Raw genomic sequence first — 24,762 nt, 5'->3', positions numbered from 1 at the left:
GGGAGGGGGAGGGAGGATGCAGTAATTAAAGTTATGACTGTGACATATTTTCACTACCTAGATTAAAGATCCCTTTTTTGCTATTTGTCAGTTTTGTCTTGCATATTATAAATGAGAATTATGTGAATGATGTCTTGCAAGGATAGTCTTCCAAAGACAGTCAATCACATGGGATCAATTTATCCTTGTGAAAAATAAATCAAGTTGAAAATTTACTATTTACCTCAAGCATCAGCAAAGCAGAGATATAATATATCATAACACAGACTCTAAAGGTTTCTTAAGTGAAGAGGGAAGATAAATATAACACTTTTTAATCAAAGATTAACCAAAGTAAATATAAAAACTTCTCTGACAGATTTAACCCTTTTGCTACTCACTTTCCCCCTCCCTCACCCTTAATAACGATTTCAATCCTGTGTTTTCAATGGAGCTTGAAATAAACATGGCTCTTATGCTTCAGCATCATAGAATGGTATCAGCATAGCTCTGAACTGAGTTGTTAACCTGTATTCTTTTTTAGGTCTAGTCGAGTGGTCAAAGTTCTTTTTGATCCAGGTACTAACCACACATTGTTTGTTTTAAAAATTTGGCTGGACAAACAACAAAACAGATGTATTTTACCAAGAGGACAATGCTTCAGTTATTATGAATTTTTAGGTCCAAACTCCGACCTCTTATTAAAGAGTGCTGATTTACATTCCAGGGGTTTTTGCTTCCTAGATGAATCTCAAATAGGCAACAGTGAATGTTGAAAGTCATATTGTAACAGGTGACTATAACTGGTAAAACTGGTTGTAAATTCCAGCACCAGCTACTTTTATAGGATAATTATGAACTTTAGATTGCAAGTTCTTTAAGACTGGGAATGACTATTTTATCATATGTCCGTACTGTGCTTAGCACAATAGGACACTGATTAGGATATGTAGGTGTTACTTCAATAAACCATAATAAATAAATAATAACAACAGAGTACTTTCCAAAAGAATTGTGAAGTCAGAATGATCTCTAACCACTTAACAAGTCACTAATCACACTCCTGTCCTCAACTTCTTATGCTGAACTTCAGAATATCCTCTTTTTAGATTCTTAAATTATCTCTTCACAAAATGACCAAATCACACAATTTGAACAATTATGAGGAACTGAGAAGAGAGGAAATCTCACAAGTACACCCTGGCCTTTTGTAGCATTCATCACTTGAAGAAAGAGGTAAAGTAGCTATTTAATAATGGTGACATTTCCTTATTCTTGAAATATATTCTCTGTTATTGATGAAGGGGCTGAATTATTATTTTTCTACTGAAAATAGAAGTCATTATATAAAAACCTAAGAGATGAATTAATAGATATTATATAAATATTTGAAAAAATACTTATTGATAACTTAGATGTTTTCTGCATTTTGCAGCTTATTATGTGTTTAATATTTTTTTCCTTTTGCCAATTTTCCAAATATCCTTATTTCTAGTTTATTTTAATTTTGAAATGTACCTGCATAGGCTGTTTACTTCACTGGTCCTGTTCAGAGGGAAAATAAGAGAAAAAAAACAGTAAATCCCTGAATGAGTTAAAAATGCCTGCTTGGCATGCCCAATCAGTAGATTTGCTGTTATACGGTAGCAGTGCCTCCACAGGAGGTCCACATAATGAATAAATGAAAATGGGAGAATTTTGCACAATCTGATGAATCTGGCTTGTGGACAGCTGAGATACAGCCAATAGTGGTGACATAATCTCATCTATCATATTAGAAAAGAGATGGTCACTACTGGTGTCATGGTTGGAGAGCAAAATGGAGGAAATGTTCTACACCCCTGGGCAAAGACGCAGCAGACATCTGATGGGGTCAACCCAATATTTGTGGGGTGGACCCACCTCCCCCTGGTGGATGAAGGCTAACGAAAGTCCTATGACTGGTGGTTACTGACTCATCCGTGGGAGCAGGATATCCTCATAGCTTTAAGTGTGATTCTATTCTGAAAAATGACCATGTACTGCAGCACCGTCTTACTCAACAGATTATTCTTGTTGTGTATTTAGTCCTAGTTGCTTATTTTAGAGATAAAAGTAAATTTCGATAGCTTTATCACATTAGCCATATAGTGAGCTGGATTCGATTCCTTCTTTTATTTAAACAGAGTTGTACAAACTGACCTCCCCTGGCCAAGTGTCAAGAAAAGGCAAATTTCAGTTCTCATCAGGGCTCTACAGGACTCCACCAATAGACTTTTGTGTGCAAAAGGAAATGGATCAGCACTTTTCTTCATTGCCTTGGGCCAGCCCACCCTCTGATAGGCCATTTTTATCCTCTTCAAAAGTGTCCAAGCAGTTTGTACATGTCTTGACATATTGGTTTTCTGGTTCCTGGAAGACTATGCCACCAAGGTCTTGCAGCCAGGCAGTTAATATGGGCCTAAGTGTTCAGAGGTTTATTCATTATTTAAAAATATTTTCTCATTTTAAGCATCTCTAACTTTTTTATTTTTTATGGGAGTGTTATTAAGATAAAGGTTGACCAACTTCTGGCACAGCTGAACCTTGCTGGCTTTTTAGACATGACTCAGTCAGGCTTCAGACAGCATAATGGCACTGAATAAGTCCTGTTTAATATGGTTGATTTCATGCTGGTAATAGGGGAAAAAAACACCTGTTCTTGTTAATTGTGTTTCAAAAGTCTTTCATTTTCTTGACTAGAAGTTGGTGACAAGACTGAGGGTATGTCTACATCTACAATTTTGCAGTGCTGGTTGTTACAGCTGTATTAGTACAGCTGTATTGGGCCAGCGCTGCAGAGTGGCCACACTTACAGCAACCAGCGCTGCAAGTGGTGTTAGATGTGGCCACACTGCAGCGCTGTTGGGCGGCTTCAAGGGGGGTTCGGGGAACGCGAGAGCAAACCGGGGAAGGAGACCAGCTTCGCTGCGGTTTGCTCTCGCGTTCCCCGAACCACCCTGCAAACCGCAGGGAAGGAGACCTGCTTGCTCGGGGGTTCGGGGAACGCGAGAGCAAACCGGGGAAGGAGACCAGCTTCGCCGCGGTTTGCTCTTGCGTTCCCCGAACCACCCTGCAAACCGCAGGGAAGGAGACCTGCTTGCTCGGGGTTCGGGGAACGCGAGAGCAAACCGGGGAAGGAGACCAGCTTGATTACCAGAGGCTTCCTCAGGTATGCTGGGATACCTGCTTATTCCACGGAGGTCAAGAAAAGCGCTGGTAAGTGTCTACACTTGATTACCAGCGCTGGATCACCAGCGCTGGATCCTCTACACCCGAGACAAAACGGGAGTATGGCCAGCGCTGCAAACAGGGAGTTGCAGCGCTGGTGATGCCCTGCAGATGTGTACACCTCCTAAGTTGCAGCGCTGTAACCCCCTCACCAGCGCTGCAACTTTGTGATGTAGACAAGCCCTGAAGTTCTAGGCAGATGAGGCTGTTCTCAAGTGGCTGTGCTCGTTGTGAAGGAGAGGATGCAGAGGATGGTTATTTTCACCTAAAGGGGTCTTCTACAAGGTGCTGTTAGTCTATCCCCCTCGCTGTGCAATAAGCATATGAAGTCACTGTAGGAGCTCTTCTGGAGATAACGGTATGGACCTACTGTTTGAATAGTGTCCCTAGTATTATTATTAGGCTTTTCTACAGTGCTCATCACTATGTTATCTGAATTTGTCCTCATAATATCCTGTAAAGTAGAGTAGTATCATTATCTCCATTTTACAGATGGAGAATAGTAGCAAAAAGAGATTGAGTGTCTTGCCCAATGTCACAGAAGATGTTTTTGGCAGAGCTGTGAGGAGCCAGAGAAATACTGGAATGAGAAAGAAAAGAGGGTGTATTTGCGAGGAAGATAAAATGACAAGCAAAGAAAGGAGAGTGAGGAAGAAAATGAAAGGGAAGGAGACAATCAGAAGAGAAGAGACCAAAAGGCGGAAAATGAAAGACAGAAAGAAAAGCATAAAGTGATCGACAAAAGCAACAGAGACATACTAAATTACACTTTGAAAAATATATTTAATAGAAAACTGAATGACTATGTTCAAATTAAACAAACAAAAGATTGAATTCCCTCAGAAGCTCCTTTCTCCTCTATAACTGTACATAGCAAGATCAAAAATGCCTGGGTGATCCCTGATACAAAAATGAGAAATATGCTGTTTAAATTTACCAGAAATGTTATGTGGGGGAGATAGCTTGGTGGGTGGGACAGAGGATTTTATTCACTCGCTAGCAAATTACTTATTTTATGGATTGTGCAAAAGATATTGCTCGGTCTGCTTGCCTGAACATGCTAGTCCAGCCCTGCCTGTAGGTACACAGGCTGCCTCCATTTGCTTGAACCGGTCCTGAACTTTCCAGTCAGAAGGCAGCTTCTCAGAATGATTTTTATGTAAGAAATATAAGTTTAAGGTTTTGTATAATTTCTTTCTGTAAATTAGCATCAGTGCTCATAGCTGTAAAAACTGTAATACATTCCTCAATATGGGAAGATTTTTAATGCCCCACAATCCATGGTTAGAAAGAAGAAAGATGTTTAGTCTCTTTCTCGCTGGGTAATTATATAGTCCTTAGTCTGTAATATTTTAAGCCTTGTCTACACAAACAACTAGTTAGCAGCAAGTTGGTGTCCGAATCTACCCTGAACTAGCCTGCTGCAGATTGTGTGGATCCTGCACGTTAACAGTTCGTTAAAGCACTCTGATTGGTCCTGTTTCAAAGAGGACTAGATCAAAGCACATTAATGAATTGCGAATGTGCATCAGCAGGGTTCACACAGACAGTTAGTCCAAAGCAGGCTACTGCAGGGAGATTCACACCTCAGCTTGCCACAAAATAAATGTTTATGTAGACCGTCCCTAAGTGCCTGAATTTGCACCTTTCTTACAATCTTTATTTTTCAAATGGGACCCAATGGAATTCGAAGGAATTCCTAAATCAAAGAGGATGGAGTGTCAATGCTCCAGGCATCCAATCCAGTGCCCATTGCACACAATGGAAATCTTTCCAGAGACTTCAGTAGGAGGTGAATTGGCCTGTAAGGCTGTGAAAAGATTATACATACCTTTTCAGACTTATTTAAAAGATAACATGGAATAATGACAGAAATCCTGACTGTGTGATTTATTGATACTGTGTCTTTTGAAAACTACCAATATACTTATGGATTTGCCTGATTATTTAAGTATTTGTTGTTATAAGAGCATACATAAAGAGAACACATTAACCCAGATATTAAATTGCCAAGAAAGCCTTTAGTAGAGGAAAAGGATTTTTGCTTCTACTGTATTTTTAGGAGTATTATACTGTATAATTATGCCGTTTTAGTAATTTAAGACAAACTATATTGTGCACTTTCTCTAAAATGTTAAATCAAATCTATAATCTAATCAAATAATTATTTGGAATAAAGAATAATTAACATGGAGGACTGAATAGGGTGACCAGAGAGCAAGTGCGAAAAATTGGGACAGGGGCCGGGGGGTAATAGGAGTCTATTTAAGAAAAAGACCCAAAAATTAGGACTGTCCCTATAAAATCGGGACATCTGGTCATCCTAGGAGTGAGGACAATTTTTTTCCCAGGAAACTTGGGCTGTTTAATAAACAAAGTTTACCTTTTCAATTTGGTCCTGTGCTGCAATAATCTCATAGCCATCCTGCCCAGAGCAATTCTTAAACACTAAAATCCTGAGTGAGGACTTTTCAATAAGCTTCTTCATGCGATTGGAAAGGGTAGGCTTGGTTTTCCTTCTCTTGGCACCACTAGGGAGAACCAGACCATTCATCGTCCAAGTTACTTTCTTCATTAATGACAGATGGTCTGGAAGAAAAGTGGGAAAAAAAGTAAAGTAAATATTTGGCTTCAAAATTAAAAATGGACACATCATACTCCCCTTTCCCTATTATATTAATAATACACACTGGCCTGTCTCCATGTAGATGCTGGTATTTTCTGAAATACTACCACATGCTTCCCATTAACCATGACATAAGCTGTAGCAAGCTGTCTCCACTGATAGCCTGCATAAATCATCATTCCTGAAGGGAACAGATGTTCAGGGTATGAAAGAGTAATACCACAATTTAGTCATAATTAAAATGCACCCTTAGCATGCTTCTATCACCGACCAGAGAGGAGTATTTAGCTTTTCACCTACAAAAAAAAACTGCTTCCCATCACTTTTGCTTCAGGAAAATTAAGCCTGTTCCTTAACTTGTACAATGTTTGAGTTCCACATCTGACATTGCATCCCACAAAGGATGCTATTTTTCCTCCTTAACAGCTGATTTCCTTGCATGCTTAAAAGGATGACCTCTACCTAGTGCCACAGCACAGAATATATTTGCAACTACATGTAAAATCTTGAACCCTTACTGGAGTTGCCATATAGGAAAGTAAATTGTAGAAAATATGTTGCTACAGATTAAAACCGGGCCAGTAAACACGCTATTTTTGTCAGTAATAGTTTAGACTCATCTACACATTTTCAAAAAGAGAGTTCAGGGACTAAGCCATTTAACTCCCATTGATGGTAATGAGGGCTACGTTACTAAATCATCACATATCACTTTGAAAATATAAGGATCACATTGCCATTATTAGTGCCGGATAACATGTTAAGTGAATGCCACTGTTCTTTCTTTCTTTGGAGAGTGGGTTTCAATTCACAAATCTTTAACATCATGTGCATTAGAGTTATTCCATTATGGAATATATAGAGCATGTCAACATGTTTGTTTTCATTAAAATTACAATAATAAATTGGCAGTGCTTCTTGCTGCAACCTGCATTCGTTCTAGAAGGACACTCTCTCTTTTGTCCCTCAAGGACATAGCTATTTACAGTGCAGCTGGAAAGATACTAATTTATTCAGAGGCTTCGTTTCCCAAATAAATATCCTCAGTGGGTACCTGTCCGTAGAAACTCAACTGCTCCAATTCTGTAGCATGGGCCGATCCTCAGCCAGTTTACATGGGGTTGACGCTGTTGACTTCAGTAGAGCTACACTGATTTACAGCCACTGAGGATCTGATTCTATAAAACCATCTCATCTGCAACCTTTCAGAAGTGGTGTGCCGAGTCTTCATTTATTCACTCTGATTTAAGGTTTCGCGTGCCAGTAATACATTTTAACGTTTTTTAGAAGGTCTCTATCTATGTCCAGGGACGGCGCTTCCATTTAGGTGGCCTAGACAATCGTGTAGGGCGCCAGGATTATTGGGGGGCGGCATTTTGCCGGGGGCGGGGCGGCAGGCGGCTCCAGTGGACCTGCCGCAGTCGTGCCTGCGAAGGGTCCCCTGGTCCTGAGGCTCCAGTGGAGCTGCCGCAGGCATTACTGCGGACAGTCTGCTGCTCCCACAGCTCCGGTGGACCTCCCGCAGGCACAGCTGCGGCAGCTCCACTGGAGCCACGGACCAGCAGACCCTCTCCACAGGCACAACTGTGGCAGGTCCACTGGAGCCACAGGACTAGCGCACGGGGCAGCGAAATGGCTGTGCGCCTAGGACGCTAAAAACACTAGCGCCGGTCCTGTCTATGTCTATAATATATAACTAAACTATTGTTGTATGTAAAGTAAATATGGTTTTAAAATGTTTAAGAAGCTTCATTTAAAATTAAATTAAAATGCAGAGGCCCCTGGACCTGAGTGCCACTGAAAATCAGCTCGCATGCCGCCTTCGGCACGCATGCCATAGGTTGCCTACCCCTGATCTAATCTAATGGTGGTCAGTGGGTGGCATTTTGGAATGTTTGTTCTCAGCCTATAAGTGAATTTCATTTTTTAAAGCTTTTGCACTTCTGAGCAGTTTCTATTTTCTGCCTCACTTTAATATCCTCCCTCCCCTTAGGAGGTTCTTTACATTTCTGGCAGAACTCATGAATTTCCTGTTTTTCCCACTTTTAAAACAGCCATCCTTAAGGCACACACAGCAACTCACACTGGGAAGTGGGATAGTCTTGGGCCTTTTGTTGTCACTGTGAAAATCCATCCAGATTTGGCCAAGTTATGAGCACATGCACATGCTCTGAACTTGTTAGAGACTTACTGCTATATCTCCCAACATGCCATCTGCTGTGAGTAGGCCCTAGCCCCACAGCACTAGCCCCTTCATGCCAAATGCACTGAGCAAGCTCCTGCCCCATGGAGCTATATAAATACCAACTACACTGAGACTCTTACAGGGTGGGCATAGAGCAAGAATTCCAGATAGGACATAGAGGAATCATCAAGTGGCTCCTATCCCTTCAGCCGAGGGGAAGGTATGCTGGGTTGGAGGCAGAAGAAGACCTTCCCCTGAAATTCTGTGCACTTCAAAGCCCTTATTATTGAGCAAGACCTCATACTCCTACTTTAGGAGGCGGTCAAGTATCACTCCTCCCTGAAAATGGCAGCCACTTCCCAACCACCCCCTCATGGTCTGAGGTCATTCACTTTTCCTCATCTTCAGCTCAGGGCCCTTTAAATCAAACTACACCTCTACCCCTATATAACGTGACCTGATATAACATGAATTCAGATATAACGCGGTAAAGCAGTGCTCTGGGGGTGCAGGGCTGCACACTCCAGCGGATCAAAGCAAGTTCGATATAACGCAGTTTCACCTATAACGCGGTAAGATTTTTTGGCTCCCGAGGACAGCATTATATCAGGGTAGAGGTGTACCAACACTCTTTCTGGTTCAGCCATGCCCTTCCTTGGGGTTTGATCTATTAAAATAACAAAATTATTCCCATATAAAGTCCTCCAATTTCCACCAACTGCATACTCCCACTGAGGATCTCTCATTCTTCCCCCACCTTGAGCTTTTTCCCTGAAGACTCAGGGCTCCCTGCTGGCACCTATTCACTCCCAGCAAATTTTTGTAATCTCTCTTTCATAGAATCATAGGCTTTAAGGTCAGAAGGGACCATATTGATCATCTAGTCTGACCTCCTGCACAATGCAGGCCACAGAATCTCACCCACTCACTCCTGTATCAAACTTGTGTCTGAGTCATTGAAGTCCGTAAATCATGGTTTAAAGACTTCAAGATGAAGAGAATCTTCCAGCAAGTGACCCATGGCCCACGCTGCAGAGGAAGGCAAAAAACTTCCAGGGCTTCTGCCAATCTGCCCTGGAGGAAAATTCCTTCCTGACCTCAAATATGGCAATCAGCTAAACTCTGAGCACGTGAGCAAGACTTACCATCCAGACACCCAGGAAAGAATTCTCTGTAGTAACTCAGATCCCACTCCATCTAACATCCCATCACAAGCCACTGGGCATGCTTACTGCTAGTAGTTAAAGACGAATTAATTGCCAAAATTAAGCTATCCCATTATACCATCCCCTCCATAAACTTATCAAGCTTCGTCTTGAAGCCAGATATGTCTTTTGCTTCCACTACTCCGTTGGAAGGCTGTTCCAGCACTTCACTCCTATAATGGTTAGAAACCTTCATCTAAATTTCAAGTCTAAACTTCCTGATAACCAGTTTATATCCATTTGTTCTTGTGTCCACACTGGTACTGAGCTTAAATAATTTCTCTCCCTCCCTGGTATTTATTCCTCTGATACATTTATAGAGAGCAATCATATCTCCCCTCAGCCTTCTTTTGGTTAGGCTAAACAAGCCAAGCTCTTTGAGTCTCCTTTCATATGGCAGGTTTTCCATTCCTCAGATCATCCTAGTAGCCCTTCTCTGAATCTGTTTCTGTTTGAATTCATCCTTCTCTAAACATGGGAGATCAGAACTGCACACAGTATTCCAGATGGGGTCTCACCAATGCCTTGTATAATGGTACTAACACCTCCTTATCTTTACTGGAAATACCTCGCCTGATGCATCCCAAGACCGCATTAGCTTTTTTAATGGCTATATCACATTGGCGTCTCATAGCCATCCTGTGATCAATCAATTCTCCGAGGTCCTTCTCCTCCTCTGTTACTTCCAACTGATGCCTCCCCAGCTTATAACAATAGTTCTTGTTATTAATCCCTAAATGTATGACCTTGAACTTTTCACTATTAAATTTCATCCTACTCCAGTTTACAAGGCCATCCAGATCTTCCTGTATGATATCCCGGTCCTTCTCTGTATTGGCAATACCTCCCAGCTTTGTGTTATCTGCAAACTTTAGTAGCACATTACCACTTTTTGTGCCAAAGTCAGTAATAAAATGATTAAATAAGATCGGTCCCAAAACAGGTCCCTGAGGAACTCCACTAGTAACCTCCCTCCAGTCTGACAATTCACCTTTCAGTATGACCTGTTGTAGTCTCCCCTTTAACCAGTTCCTTATCCACATTTCAATTTTCATATTGATCTCCATCTTTTCCAATTTAGCTAATAATTCCCCACGTGGAAATGTATCAAATCTTTTTCCTTCAAATTTTTTTCCAAGACCTTGCATACTACAGATGTCAAACTGACAGGCCTGTAGTTGCCCGGATCACTTTTTTCCCCTTTCTTAAATATAAGAACTATGTTAGCGATTCTCCAGTCATACGGTACAACCCTTGAGTTTACTGATTCATTAAAAATTCTTGCTAATGGGCTTGCAATTTCATGTGCTAGTTCCTTTAATATTCTTGGATGAAGATTATCTTGGCCCCCTGATTTTGTCCCATTAAGCTGTTCAAGTTTGGCTTCTACCTCGGATGTTGTAATAACTACCTCCATATCCTCATTCCTATTTGTCATCCTACCTTTATCCCTAAGCTCCTCATTAGCCTTATTAAAGACTGAGGCAAAGTATTGTTTAGATATTCGGCCATGCCAAGATTATCCTTAACCTCCACTCCATCCTCAGTGTTTAGCGGTCCCACTTCTTTCTTTGTTTTCTTCTTATTTATATGGCTATATAACCTTTTACTATTGGTTTTAATTCCCTTTGCAAGGTCCAACTCTACATGGCTTTTGGCCTTTCTAACTTTATCCCTACATGTTCTGATCTCAATAAGGTAACTTTCCTTGCTGACCACTCCCATCTTCCATTCCTTGTACGCTTTCTGGTTTTTCTTAATCACCTCTCTGAGATGCTTTCTCATCCAGCTTGGTCTACAACTCCTGCCTATGAATTTTTTCCTCTTTCTTGGGATGCAGACTTCTGATAGTTTCTGCAACTTTGACTTGAAGTAAGTCCAGGCTTCCTACACCTTTAGATCCACAAGTTCTTCAATCCAATCCACTTCCCTAACTAATTTTCTTAATTCTTTAAATTTAGCCCTTTTGAAATCAAAAACCCTAGTCACAGATCTATTTTTGTTTATCCTTCCACTCAGTTTGAACTGAATTAGCTCATGACCGCTCAGACCAAGGTTGTCCCCTACAACCATTTCTTCTATGAAGTCGTCACTACTCACCAAAACCAAATCTAAAACGGCATCCCCTCTTGTTGGTTCAGCAACTACTTGGTGATGGAATCCATCAGCTATCATACCTAGGAAAATCTGAGCCCTATTATTATTACTAACACTTGTCCACCAGTCTATATCTGGGAAGTTAAAGTCTCCCATGATCACACAATTCCCATTAGTATCTCCTTCATGAAAAACATTAAAAAGGTCTCTATCCATATCCAAATCAGATCCTGGCGGTCTATAGCACACCCCAAGCACTATCTCAGGGGAGGCTCTAGTAGCTTTCTTCCCCAATGTGATTTTTGCCCAGACAGATTCTGTCTTATGCATTCCATCCCTTCTTATTTCTTTAGAGTCTACCTCATCATTGATATACAGTGCTACTCCACCACCTTTGCCTTTATTTCTGTCTTTCCTAAACAACACATAGCCTTCAATATCTGTACTCCAGTCATGACTACTATTTCACCATGTTTCTGTTATCCCTATAATATCCGGTTTCACTTCCTGCACCAGTAACTCCAGTTCCTCCATTTTGTTACCTAGGCTCCTCACATTGGTATACAAACAATGGCATTGGTGTACAAACAATATACTGAAGAGTCCCTTTTCTCTGCAGCTTCCTTCTCCTCTTTATAGGAAAATACACCATCTGGCTCTACTCATTAAACGCCATAGGTGTTTAACTATTTAAACCTCATCCCAGGTGTGGCAGGCAGGGCTAATTGTACATAGTTGGTCAGCTCCAGGCCTTTGGTCCTTAAAGGGGTAGGCCACCCCACATCCCATTTTACAAATGGAGTACCTGAGTACACGGTCTTCCAGAAAAAACAGTAACCATGGTTCTGTAATATGTGTTATCTACATGGATTTCACTTGTGGTGCACATGAGCCCTGTGCATGAAAGGTCAGATTATTTTGGCTAACAGTGTCCATTAGTGGCACACCCTGGATGTCTTTGTGTTCCCTCCACCTGAGGGCAAAAAGGATGGAGCAAACCCAATTGTCCTTCAGTTCCTTCAGCAATACAGAATTCAGATGGAACAGAACTCTGTAGGACAGCATGTAAATAGTTGATGAGGTGTATCATCGATTTAAATGTCTCCTGTGATATACAAACTGTTGCTGATGTGGAATCTAACAGAGCCCCTGTGAGTGTTATTCTCTGAGTCAGCAACAGTGCTTAACTTTTCTTTGTTGATCTTGAGACTTAGTGTGGTAAAAAGATGTTGGATTACCTGCTACAGTGATCTTTCTCAAATGAGCCAATTGTCAAGGTATGGATATACCTGGATCCCTTGTCTCCTTAGGTGAGCTCAGAGCTGCCATGACTACCAAGCACTTGGTGAGTACCATTATTACCAGGGCTGGCTCTACTGTTTTCGCTGCCCCCAAGCAGCGTGCCGAATTGCTGCCGCTGCAGAAAAGCACATGATGCCCTAACGGCACACGAACTGTCCCCGTCGTCTGCGGCAGTAATTCGGCGTGCTGCTTGGGGGCAAAAACACACTGACTGCCACCCTTTGCAGATTGCCACCCCAAGCACCTGCTTGGAATGCTGGTGCCTGGAGCTAGCCCTGCTTGTTGCTGCTGAAAGACCAAAGGACAGAACTCTGTATTGAGACTGGGATACTCCCTCTTGGAATCTGAGGTATTGCCTGTGTGCCAGCTGTATCAGTATGTAAAATTATATGCCTTGCAGACTGAGATCTGTGAACCAGTTTTTTGGAATTTACCAAAGGGATTATGGAGGCCAGTTTTACCATCCTGAATTTGAAATAGTGGATGAATCTGTTGCATCTCTTCCTTCTTCAGAATTAGAAAATAATGTGAGTAAAAACCCCTTTCTCTGAACTTCAGGGGCACTTCTTCCACTGCTCAGAGATTTAGAAGCGAATCTACTTCTTGCTTTAACTGTATTTTGTATGAAGGATATCTGGAGAAGGGAAGGGAAAGGCAATAGGAAAAGACTGAAATTGAATGGAATACCCCACATTAATAATCGCTAAAACCTAGTGGCTTGAGGCCATTTGATTCCAGGTATCTCAAAAATAAAAAAGGCGGTTGCCAATAGGGCTGGAGGGTATAGTTCTTCCAAAGATTATTTTGGCTCTCAGCAATGGCATCAAACTTGCTGCCTGGTGAGGGACACAGGGTATGCTATACTGAAGGAAGAGGCAAATGGCCTTCTGCATTGGAATTTCTGTTTCTTTCTTAGCAGTTCTGATAATCTTTGTGGGTTATAACAATACATGAAAGTCTTTTGTCTAGCGTGAGTTTTCTTCTAGGCCTATTTTCTCCTAGGGGCTAGCAGGTAGACTCCCAAGGAATGGAGACCAGCTCTCAAATCTTTCAGAGAGTGCAGAGCTTCATCAGTTCCTTCACTAAAACATGTCACAACCTTCAAATGGAAGGTCCTCAATTGTTGTCTCCTTCAGTATTTCTGAAGAGTTACCCAAGAAGTCCCTAGGTATAGTGATGAAGGTGCCCACTGAGCATGCTGCAATATTGAAGGCACCTTTAATACTGCCTGTAGCAAAGTATCAGCTACCAAATATCCCTCAGGTTCAACAGACTTTAATTCTTCCTTATGTTCTTGAGGAAGTTTCACAATAAACTATGATACCTTGTCCCAATGAAGGTAATTATATTTTGACAGGAACACCTGGAAATTTGCAATATGACTCTCCAAATGTGATGATGAGCAATCTTTCCTTCCAAATAAACCTAATTTTTTTGGATCTTTGTCTCTTGGAGTCATTTTGGGGGGTTTCCACTATCTCAACATTTCATGCACTCCCATTGCTATTAGAGAACCTAGAACTAGTTGGGTGTAAAAATATTCAAACACACTTGAAGGGACGTGATAATACCTATCTGTCTTTTTTATGGATAAGTGCCACAGATGCTAGAGTATGCCATAAATATTTTGCCAGTTCTGATAGCTCCTTGTTAATTGGCATGTAAAGCCTTCCATGCATGTAAGAGTGAAAAATGTCCAGTAGTTTGTGTGATTTTTCCTGCACTACCTCAACAGAGATTTCTGAAGTGTCTGCCATGTTACACAAAAGTTTCAGAAATGTTTTTAAATTGTTGGCTGAGTGGAAGTGGAGGTAACTACTGCCTTATCTAGTGATAAAGAGGAGATCACAGCTGGAATCAAATTCTCTTCCTACCCCACATTCTGTAGCCCAAGCTGTGTAGTCTGTAGCAAAAGGTACAGAAGAAAAGGTATCAACATACTGTCAGTTGATCTGAGCCTACCAGGTAAGCTCCTTTTTTCCCCAAGGTCAGGCGTCTGAGGGCACAAATTTTCTGAGTATGTCTTTCCATAGGTGCTGACTCCGTGGGTGCTCTGGGGCTGGAGCACCCCCATGGAAAAAATGGTGGGTGCTGAGCACCCACTGGCAGCTCCCCTACCAGAACCTCTCCCTCCCACAGCATCTCCTGCCTGCCGGCAGGCCCCATGGATTTGTGTCTCCTTCTCCCTCACCATGCCTCCCGCCCACTGCAAACAGTTGTTTCACAGCATACAGCAGGCTGGGAGGGAGGGGGAAGGAGCGACGATGTGGCGTGCTCATGGGAGGAGCATAACTGGGCAGGAAGAGGCAGGGTAAGGGTGGAATGGGGGTAGGAAGAGGCCTTGAGGAAGGGGTGGAGTGGGACCAAGGCCTGGGGCAGAGCACCCCCCCCCCAGCACTTTTGAAAGTCAGCACCTATGTATCTTTCAATGTTTTATTGAAGCGGTCCACAAGCCTGTTAGTCTGAGAGCGATGCATGGACATCTTTAAGCCCTTGATTATTAAGAAGGCACACAATTCCCCCCTTAATTTTTATGGTCAGATAGTATCTCTTTTGGTATCCCTAATAACAATATATGGAGATATATCTATATCATAGAACTGGAAGGGACCCTGAAAGTCATTGAGTCCAGCTTCCTGCTTCACTAGCAGGACCAAGTACTGATTTTTGCTCCAGATCCCTAAGTGGCCCCCTCAAGGATTGAACTCACAACCCTGGGTTAAGCAGGCCAATGCTCAGACCACTGAGCTATCCCTCCCCCCAGGCAGCTATACCTAACCATTTAAAGATTTTTATCAGTTCAGTGGCAAGGTTAGCACAGTGATTGAATGAAGGAGAATGGCCTCTGGGTACCACATGGTGTAATCCATTATCACCAGGATGTCTGGTACCCAGCTGCACACTTTTCCAAGGGTCTAATCAGGTCCAACCCTGGAAGGGTATTCTGACCATCAGGGTGGGGGGGACTAACAGAGCCTTTGGGGTCCTTTTTGGTCCAGTCCATTGGCATTTGGGGCATGATGTGCAGTAGTCCTTGACCTGCTGTGTACCTACAGCCAGTAAAATTTGAGGATTACCCTTCTGAGGGTCTTTTCTCACCCTAAGTGTCCTCCAGAAGGTACCACATGTGTTAGCTGTAAGACTCTCTGGCAGAATTTGTTTGGGACTAAGAGTTGTATTTGTGCTTTCCTGGTTTAGGAATCTTTTTGCCATCCAGTATAGCTTCCTCTTCCCTGAGTTCAAAGCAGGGCCACTGCCTCATCAAGTGCAGGTCTATCACTCTCCATTTATACTGGTGAGTTATTCATATGACCTTCTTAGTGTCAGGTCATCTCTTTGTTGGCTTATAAAATCTACATCTGCAATTAGTATGTCCAAATCAGGAGAAGGTAAGGTGTTCTGTTTCCCCTGTTGTGAGGGGAGCCACAGTTCCTGTTGGGAAGTCTCTTCTTCAGGATCCTCTGTCTCTCTGACCCCTGCTAGCTTTCTGTGTTTTTGTAGTTCAAGGGCTCCTCCTTGAGGATCATTCCTTTCCACAGGTTCATCACTCCATGATTTTATGATCTCTGCAAAAAATTCCCAGTCCCAACACAAAATCACCAGCTAGGCCCACGGGGGCCCACACCTGTTCGTACTTTTTCTGTGCAGTTTCCTATAGTGAACTGTACCTCCCTTGTGGGATAATAGTGTACATCACTAAGCATGCACTAGATACAGATGGTTTCCTTTGGGTTATCGCCAAGTTCTGCTAATTGTTCTCAGATCAGCTTTTGGCTGCACCTGAGTCTATCAGGGCTGGCAATTCTACCTCATTGATCCACAGAGGGACTAATATCTTGGCCAGGCCTCTTTTTCTAGCCCTGGTGTTGACCACCCATGCCTGCCCATAGGAAAAATCCATGAAGGGACAATCACAGGAGAAATGACCTTATTGCTTGTATGAAAAGCACGTCCAAATTGAGAGATTTTTTCCACCCCTTGACTGTTCTGGGGGAGGTGTGGTGCTCATGGTGGGTCTCTGGGACCAGTCTCTCCTCCAACCCTTTCCTCCCCTTGGAACCAGGCTTCCAGAGCTTTGTCATAGCTGTGGGCCATCTGGGAGGCCGAACCTGGCATTCAGTGGCCCGGTGGTCATCTCCCTTAATGGCCCCCTGGGATGGGCATCTTCAGTCTTGGGTGTCCTCATTTTGGGGTTGCAGTCACTAAGTAATTTTCTGCTAGCCTGGTTGCCTCAGCCAACATCTGAGGCTGATGTCGCAACACCCACTCTTGCCCTCCAGCTGGGAGCCCCTGCATAAACCATTCCAGCACCACTTCTTTGGCCACCTGTTTCCCTGTCTGTCTGTTGGGCTGGAGACACTGCCAGCAGTGTTCTTAGGACTCTGGCCATTGCTCATGGTCGGCTCCCTGTGGAAATACTTCCCAGTGGAAGTGCTATCAATGGGTTTCCAACATGATACTGAAGGTTTCTAAGATGGCTGCCTTGAGTTTAGCATAGTCCTGGGCTTCTGTGGCATCCAGGTTCCAGACTGCAGCTTAAGCAGGTTTGGTAAGATATGGTGCTAGCAAAACAGCGCAGTGTTCAGCTGGCAATCAAGCTGCTGTGGCAACCTGGAAAGCTTTGGGGTCATCCCTCGACCCTACTTTCATAAGTCTTACTGGGAGGTTTGTAATCATTGTGGGACTTGGGGCCACCATGTTCGTGCATGTTCCTTGGAGCTGTAAAATGGTCACCACATACTGAACCAGGTGTTCTTGCTGTTGTGCTGCCAACTCCCAGATGAGCTTTTGTTGCTGCTGCTGTTGTTAGGCAACCATTTGTTGAATATCTGCTTCTGCAGCTGAAGTTGTTGGGCCACCTGTTTTTATTTGCTGTCCATCAGCCACTTCAACAATTTGTCCATGTCATTTTTTTCTCTTTTTTTTTTCTTTTTTCTTCTCAAGGTCTTACAGTAGATCCAAGGAATATTACGATGTTCTCCTCTAAGTTGTGATGGTCGGCACTTGATGGAAGCACCACCTAATGGTTAGACAGTCAGTTCCTCAGTGCAGAGTTGTGTTGGTAGGGGAGTTTGGGTCCTCCCACTCCACCAGGCCGCAGCCCAAGGCCCTGTGAGGATTACCCAAAGACCAGACACCCAAAAACACCTTGCAGCTGCCCTCCCTGTCCCACTTCCTACCCCTCACTCTATAGACCAACCTTTGAAGTCTGTAACAGAAGATACAGAAGGTATCAACTGCACATTTAGTGGATGAAGTTTTGGTGTCTTCAAAGAGCAAGCCCAGGAGCTTGGCGCTGAGCTGCAGCTCTCCAAAATAAAAAAAATAAAATGGGCCTCTCTCATTTCTTTGTCCTCTTGGAGAAGGAGCAACAAATTGAGCCTCTAGTATGGATTTGCCCCTTCTCCAAGGCAAAAAAGGCACCTTGAGTGCTCATCATTAAGCAGAAGCGCTACATCACAGGAAGGACAAGTTTTGAATTGTGATGGCTTTCTTTCCACCATAGAGGCTAAATTCTGGTACTGAGGAAGTCCCTAACACTATCATAAAAATAATGAATAGATCTGAAGTGTGAAAGGACTTGATGTTGCTCCAACTGTATTGATACAGTGTAATCTTTTGTGCCTCCTCTACTGTTTCTTTCTCTTAGTTTTCTTCTTTCACTTACTTTTGTGGCATTAAGAAAGAAGCTTACACCTACTATAATTCTAAAAAAATTCTAGTCTGAAAAATAACTTTTTAAAAAATACTAAAAAGAGGATATTGTTTTTTTGCTATACTCATTTATATTTATGAAAATTATTAGTATTTTTAAAGCTACAATATTATAGATGAGAAATACATTGAAAATATATTTGTTATTATGACTCTGCAAAGTAGTTATGGTTTATGTTATTAAATATGAAACAGCAAATCAAGTCTTTGCAGCTTGAGATCTGAATTCTCTAAAATCTGAATGCACTAGCAGTAAGAAAACATAATGTTGTATTCAATAATGTCATCTGTCCAAAATACAGTTGCCTATGTGCTTAGTAAATACATTATGCCCAGGTCACATTCCTGTGTTCAACTAAGTTTATAGTCACTCCCTTTTCTTTAAATACTTCTGTTCTTTGTTTCTGCATGTTCTGAAGTGTCATCATTTATTGCCACAGGCACAATGGGTATATTTAACTAATAATGACAGTGGTTGTCATTACATTTTAAGCTCAGGAACACTAGTCTGACATATTATTTGAAGTATGTCTTAATTTCAAATTTGATTAAAATTACAAACATCCCATACAAATATGCCAATCAAAATATTGTCACCTCCTCTCTTGAACTTGTCTATGAACTCTTCATGTAAAAAAGTCCTGACATTTGTACCTGTTTAAAGTGAAGAGTCTTAGGTTGTAAAAATATTTGTATATACTTCTCTTGGAACTACAACACAAAATAGATCAGAGAGTCATCAGTGGTCACAACATTTCACCTAATACAGGGGTTGGCAACCTTTCAGAATTGGTGTGCCGAGTCTTCATTTATTCACTCTAATTTAAGGTTTCAAGTGCCAGTAATACATTTTAACATTTTTAAAAGGTCTCTTTCTATGAGTCTATAATATATAACTAAACTACACCTCTACCCCGATATAACGCTGTCCTCGGGAGCCAAAAAATCTTACCCACGTTATAGGTGAAACCGTGTTATATCGAACTTGCTTTGATCCACCGGAGTGCGCACATCTAGTATTTCCTTAGTGAAATAAAAATTAAGTGCTGGTGATGGGACTATTATACACATTGTAGAAGTATGTTGGTGTTCTGGTGTGTCAGTGACTTAATTGTCACAAGTTATGGAGGAATTTTAGTGCAGATTTCAAGTTAACAATGGTCAATTTGGGACCTTTGTAGTGAACTATTCAGGTATTGGTTCTGGGCAATGGCATGGTATACTGGGGATGCAAGCCTTGGTGTTTTGCAAAGCTTGAAGACCACTTCATTTAGGTCATGAAAGGAAAGGGGCAGGGACTCTGGCTATATAGACAAAATTCCTTAGGTGATGGTAAGGGTGTGGATAAGGCCCTCCTACATCTTCTGGTTTCTGATACATATTAGGTCATCTTGAAATCCATATTGGTATGGTCCTGAGAAGTAGTAGTTGGGGAGCTGTAACCCCCAGTTAAATGAATTGTTAATTTAAATAAAGTTGCACCCTCCACATTTAACACATACTACTAGTCTCACTACTGCCATGACCAGATCAATGAAGGCATAATTTAGCCCATTGTTTGGCACATGTTATCTTTCAACATACAGGGTAGTATTATTATTAATAGTTATATTACAGTAGTATCCAGAGGCTTCCGTCAGGATCAGGGATCTCCTTGTGCTAGGTTCCTTAAAAACACATAAAAATACATGGTCCCTGCCCTACAGAGTTCACAATCTAAGGCCTCTATCCTGCAATTGTACTCATGTGTGTAGACTCGTGAACCTGCACAATCCCGCTAAAGTTTGTAGATTGTTTTATTTTAACACTACACAGATGAGAAAGAAAAAAATAGCTACTTCGATTTAAATGAACTTTATGTTGTTAATTAATTTAGTTAATATTTTTCACTATTTATAATATATTTATATCATACCAGGATTGTACTTCTATTTATATGATATGGTGTCCTCTCACTCATAGTTTGCTCCAGACAGACCTATTAAAGATTACTTGTAGTTCTATAGTATGAAACACAGCTGTTCTGGAGACACAGTAATAATACATACCCTTAGGACATTACATAAACATGCAATACACTAAGCATTATCATTCCATAAAGTCAGAAACCATAAACTAAAGAATGGTGGCTATACATACAAAGGGTTTATAAATCATCTCTGATTAGCAGCATATTGGAAAGACTATTTAGTTTCAATCTTGTTGATAATATACAATTCCATTTATGTAATTACTGCTATACTAAGTAGATGTTTTTCCAATTAAAATGTTATCTTATTGAAAAAATAGATATTTTCCTTAGTAACTTCTTCCACCTGGAATATGGGCCCCATTTGGTGGTGTGTGTGTGTGTGTATGTATATATATATATATATATATATATATATATATATACATACACACACACACATTAGGCCTTATTTAAAATTTCTAGTTCAGTTTCTTTCTCCCATCCATGAACCTTGCCAGGTGCTCAGAGGAAGTTAAAAATACATGGTGGTTCAGTCAGTCAATCTGCCATGGAGGAAAATTCCTTTCCAGACCTGCAAAAGGCCACCAAACTAACTCATGACAGATTGGCCTTGCCACCATGCTTTTTTTACCTTCCTCTAAAAGGGTTTGTGGGATGGGAGAAAGAAGCCATCTCCTGGGAAGGGAAGAATAGTTAAAAACTAAAGACATATATTCTGTGTGATTATAGTGACATCAATGGGAGTCCACAAACCTGGAAGAACTTGTCTGCCGTCACTTGGGATAGGAGCTGTTGCGGGAATAATATTTATGTTTTGACCTATGGTTCCAAAATTAGGGATAGGCCTTGGGAAAGGAGGAATCTAAAGTCAGAAAAAGCATAACACATGAATGACAGGACCTTACTTCCATATTCAGGAATAAGGCACCCTCATGAGAGAATCCAACTGTCTATATGAGATTATGACTAAGTGAGGGATTGAAATTTAGTCCAGGGTGCCACACATCCGGGCATTGGAAGTACTGTCAAGGAAGAGACCATGAGAACTGAGGGCTGCAGAAAACTAAGGGGTTAATCTGAATTGAAATTTTATGTAGCTAAAGAATACAATAAAGTTTCTGCCATGAGCCTTTAAAATAATATTAGATCTGAGTTTTAAAGGCATCTCTCTCAGTGGCAACACCAATGAGGTTTTCTGGAAAACAGAACTACAGGATATGAACAGCCTAATTCCTCAGTAAAGTGATAAATAATGTGTCCAATTCTACTGCGAAATAAGACAATTCAGGACTGAACATTTGTAACCTACAATATCTCCATGCTGTACTTTCCGAGAACTTCATCCTGATATCAGGAGTCAAGTGAGCTGAAGGGAAAGTGCTATACAGATACATATGCAAAAGTAATATATGTGTATTTAAAATCAACTATCAATTACATTAAAATCTGTAATAAAATGTGTAATTCCAAGTTCATTAAGCTGATGCATTTTTTGAAAAATAAAATATGACAGAGCATTTACATTTCAATGTGCTTATGAGAAAAAGTGTTATACTGTTATTTGGAATGCAGCTTGGAATTGAAACATTTCCAAATCAGTCAATAATTAAATAGTGAGAATCCATCATTTTCACTGACATTTACTCCTACCAGAAAAGATGGCCTATTTTAAATGTGCTCACACATATGCTTGTCAATCAGTTCCTGTCACAGCAAATTATTTCGTCTTGTAGATCACATGGTATTTAAAATAAAATTTCTCTCTCCACATTTAAATACAGATTTGAAGCGCAGTATCAAGAACTCTTTTCGGAGATTAGATTTTTCTGCAACTGCTTCTTTACAATGTAATATATAAAAGATGGAAAATCTAATTCATAATGCTCAGTTTCGCTTATAGTATACAGATCTGATGACTCAAGTATCAGCAAATTATAGCTCTAAATGCAATATAGCACAATTGGTTAGATAGAGTAGTAGAAATGAGAATGATAGTGTATTAATCATTTTAGCATCTAACACTTACATGCAGTAGAGGGAATTCAGTTTCAGATTATTAGAAATAAAGTACAGAACACGCTGAACAGCTTATTAAAAAACAATTGCTGTATGGACAATGAAAAATAATAAGGGTTCCCTAGCCTGTTGCCAAATGTAATAAATTAGTAACTAGTAGTCAAATATTCTAGATTTGTATATTTAAAATGTTTCCCATTTCCATTTTACCTCACCGACCTTGTCTCTCTAATATCCTCGGATCAACACAGTTACAACAATACTGCAATCCCATTTCCAGAGAGATCTATCAACTTTTATCAAAAACTCTTTAAGGTAATTTCCATTTTAATTTGAGACATAGAAAAGTCAAACGTTGACATAAAAATTCACATTTCTGTGTACCTGCTTTTTTCAAAAAATAATTAATATTTAGAGTTTTGTTGTGCCAAGAATTGACATGTGTGTGCCTGCCAGCCATTTTAAAGATACTCATCGATACATTTCAGACCAGTGGATAAGGCACTGGACTGTGAGTCAGGAGACTGAATTATATTTCCTGTTATGTGACCTGGGACAAATTAAACTGCAAATCAGGGTATTAGTTTCCCTTTCTGTAAAATGAAGATAACAATATTTAACCTCTTTTAAAAAATGATCTTAGGTCTATGAATAAGTTCTATGTAAGTATGTATGAACTAATGTGATGGGGGAACCCAATTTCATCTTTGCAGTCCCTCAAAATTATTGATACATAGTCAGCACAAACTCATTAAATGACAAAAATTGTCTCAAATTATTTGCCTGAATTAAAAAATATTAGAAAATGGCGATTTTTATCTTTGACTTTAGGCGGTCGAGTTAGAATCATTAAAATGAAAGTCTTCCTGAGATTCTTATTCCTAATATCCATCCCTAATGCTCCTCACAAGATATCTTCAATCTCTGGAGACATATTTGCAGATTTATTTGAGGAGAGGAGAAAAAGAAAAATTAAATATGAATTTTGGTATGATAACAATGGACTGGCCATTTCAAATTTCATCAAACAATATCAGTCAGACTATCCAAGGTCCTGACCCAGCTGAGCACTTACACACACATGCTTAATTTTAAGAATATGAGTAATCTCACGGAAGCCTATGAAACTATTTTTGTATTTAAAGTATGCGCTTAACTGCTGTGCTTGAGAGGGCCTCTATATCTAACTGACTGGATCTTAGACATCTCAAATACAGTGTGATTATGCAAAGATCAGTCATAGTGCTCAACTATTCCAGCAGTGTTTACAAACTCTTCGAAGGCCAACTCTTGCACACAAATGAATACATGAGTTAAAAATACCTTATCTGGAAACAATTAAGAAACCAGAGGCCCAATCTTACAATTTACAATATGCAGGCTGACCTCTGCAACCACATATAGCACCTCTGAATTTCAGTGGGATTTTACACTGGTACAGAGGACCTCTTATGCATTGTAAATTGCAGAATTGAGGCCTGAGGCTAAAATTTTAAAACATTGGTGCCTTAAGTTAGGTAGTGAAATAAAAGTGGCCTGATTTGCAGAAGTCCTGAGCACCCACAATCCCACTGAAATGACTGGAAGCGCTGGAGACTCAGAAGTTTCAAAATCAAGCCATTTTTATTCCAGTATTCTTTTATATATGGATTTAGTAGCCTAACTTTAGTCACTCAGGTTTCAAATTGGGCCTCCAGAACCTCCATCTCCCAGATAATACATATCTTAGATCTATTTATCTAAGTTCCCATATGGTGCCCATCACCATAATACCTGAGCAACCCCTGCAATTAAGAAGTATGCACATAATATGTGTCTCTCTTTCTCTGACAAAATGTGTACGCAACTACTCCCTCACTCTGGGCTATAGGTCTATTGTGGAGAGAATGCCACTAGAAACTTAACATGCATTCCTTTTGCATCCCAGTAGTTACAGTAGGTTTGTTAGGCCTGAATAAGCCAGAGTGATTAACAGGTTCAACTATGAACTGCCTATTATATCTGTACAAGGGAATGTGCAGAGGGTACAGTAGTCTCTACTGGACTGCTGCTACTTCTCCTGTGTAAGAGGGAAGCAAGTGTAAGGATAGGGATGAAAGAATGATGATGATTGTCAGTGATGTGTAAAAAAATTATATTTCCTAAATAAACAGTTATTAAAAATTACATAGTTCTGTCTTGCAGTTTAAATGGGATTGAAGCATACTCTTGAATTGTTCTATAACCTTGGTCTTTAGCAGAATTTCAGCACTATTTGGGAACATGATTAATTCACTCTTTAGTCTTGTCTACCCTGCAAAACCAAACCGTATTTTAACTATTGAAGGCTACAGGGTTGTAACTGCATCCCGCAGCCAAGGTTGATTCAAATACATTAAGGGATCCTGGAGACTCATAAGATGTATACCTGGAAAAG

The 24,762-nt window shown here is 40.7% G+C and overlaps 1 protein-coding gene across 10 annotated transcripts in view; it reads right to left on the bottom strand.

Annotated features, from left to right (window-relative positions):
* The window catches only part of DCDC1 (doublecortin domain containing 1), a 414,877-nt gene that overhangs the window by 346,721 nt on the left and 43,394 nt on the right, over positions 1 to 24,762 (bottom strand). For all 10 annotated transcript variants that reach the window (XR_007774648.1, XR_007774649.1, XM_050954983.1 and 7 more), the window contains one exon: positions 5,612 to 5,817. Coding sequence is in view for 8 of the 10 variants with exons in the window: in XM_050954983.1 (XP_050810940.1) it covers positions 5,612 to 5,817 (206 nt within the window). In the remaining 2 variants the exon portion in view is untranslated. The remainder of the gene's footprint in view (positions 1 to 5,611; positions 5,818 to 24,762) is intronic.

Source organism: Gopherus flavomarginatus, chromosome 5, assembly GCF_025201925.1.
Source record: "Gopherus flavomarginatus isolate rGopFla2 chromosome 5, rGopFla2.mat.asm, whole genome shotgun sequence".
In the NCBI taxonomy this organism is placed as follows: Eukaryota; Metazoa; Chordata; order Testudines; family Testudinidae; genus Gopherus; species Gopherus flavomarginatus.
This window is presented reverse-complemented; position numbering and strand designations above follow the sequence as displayed.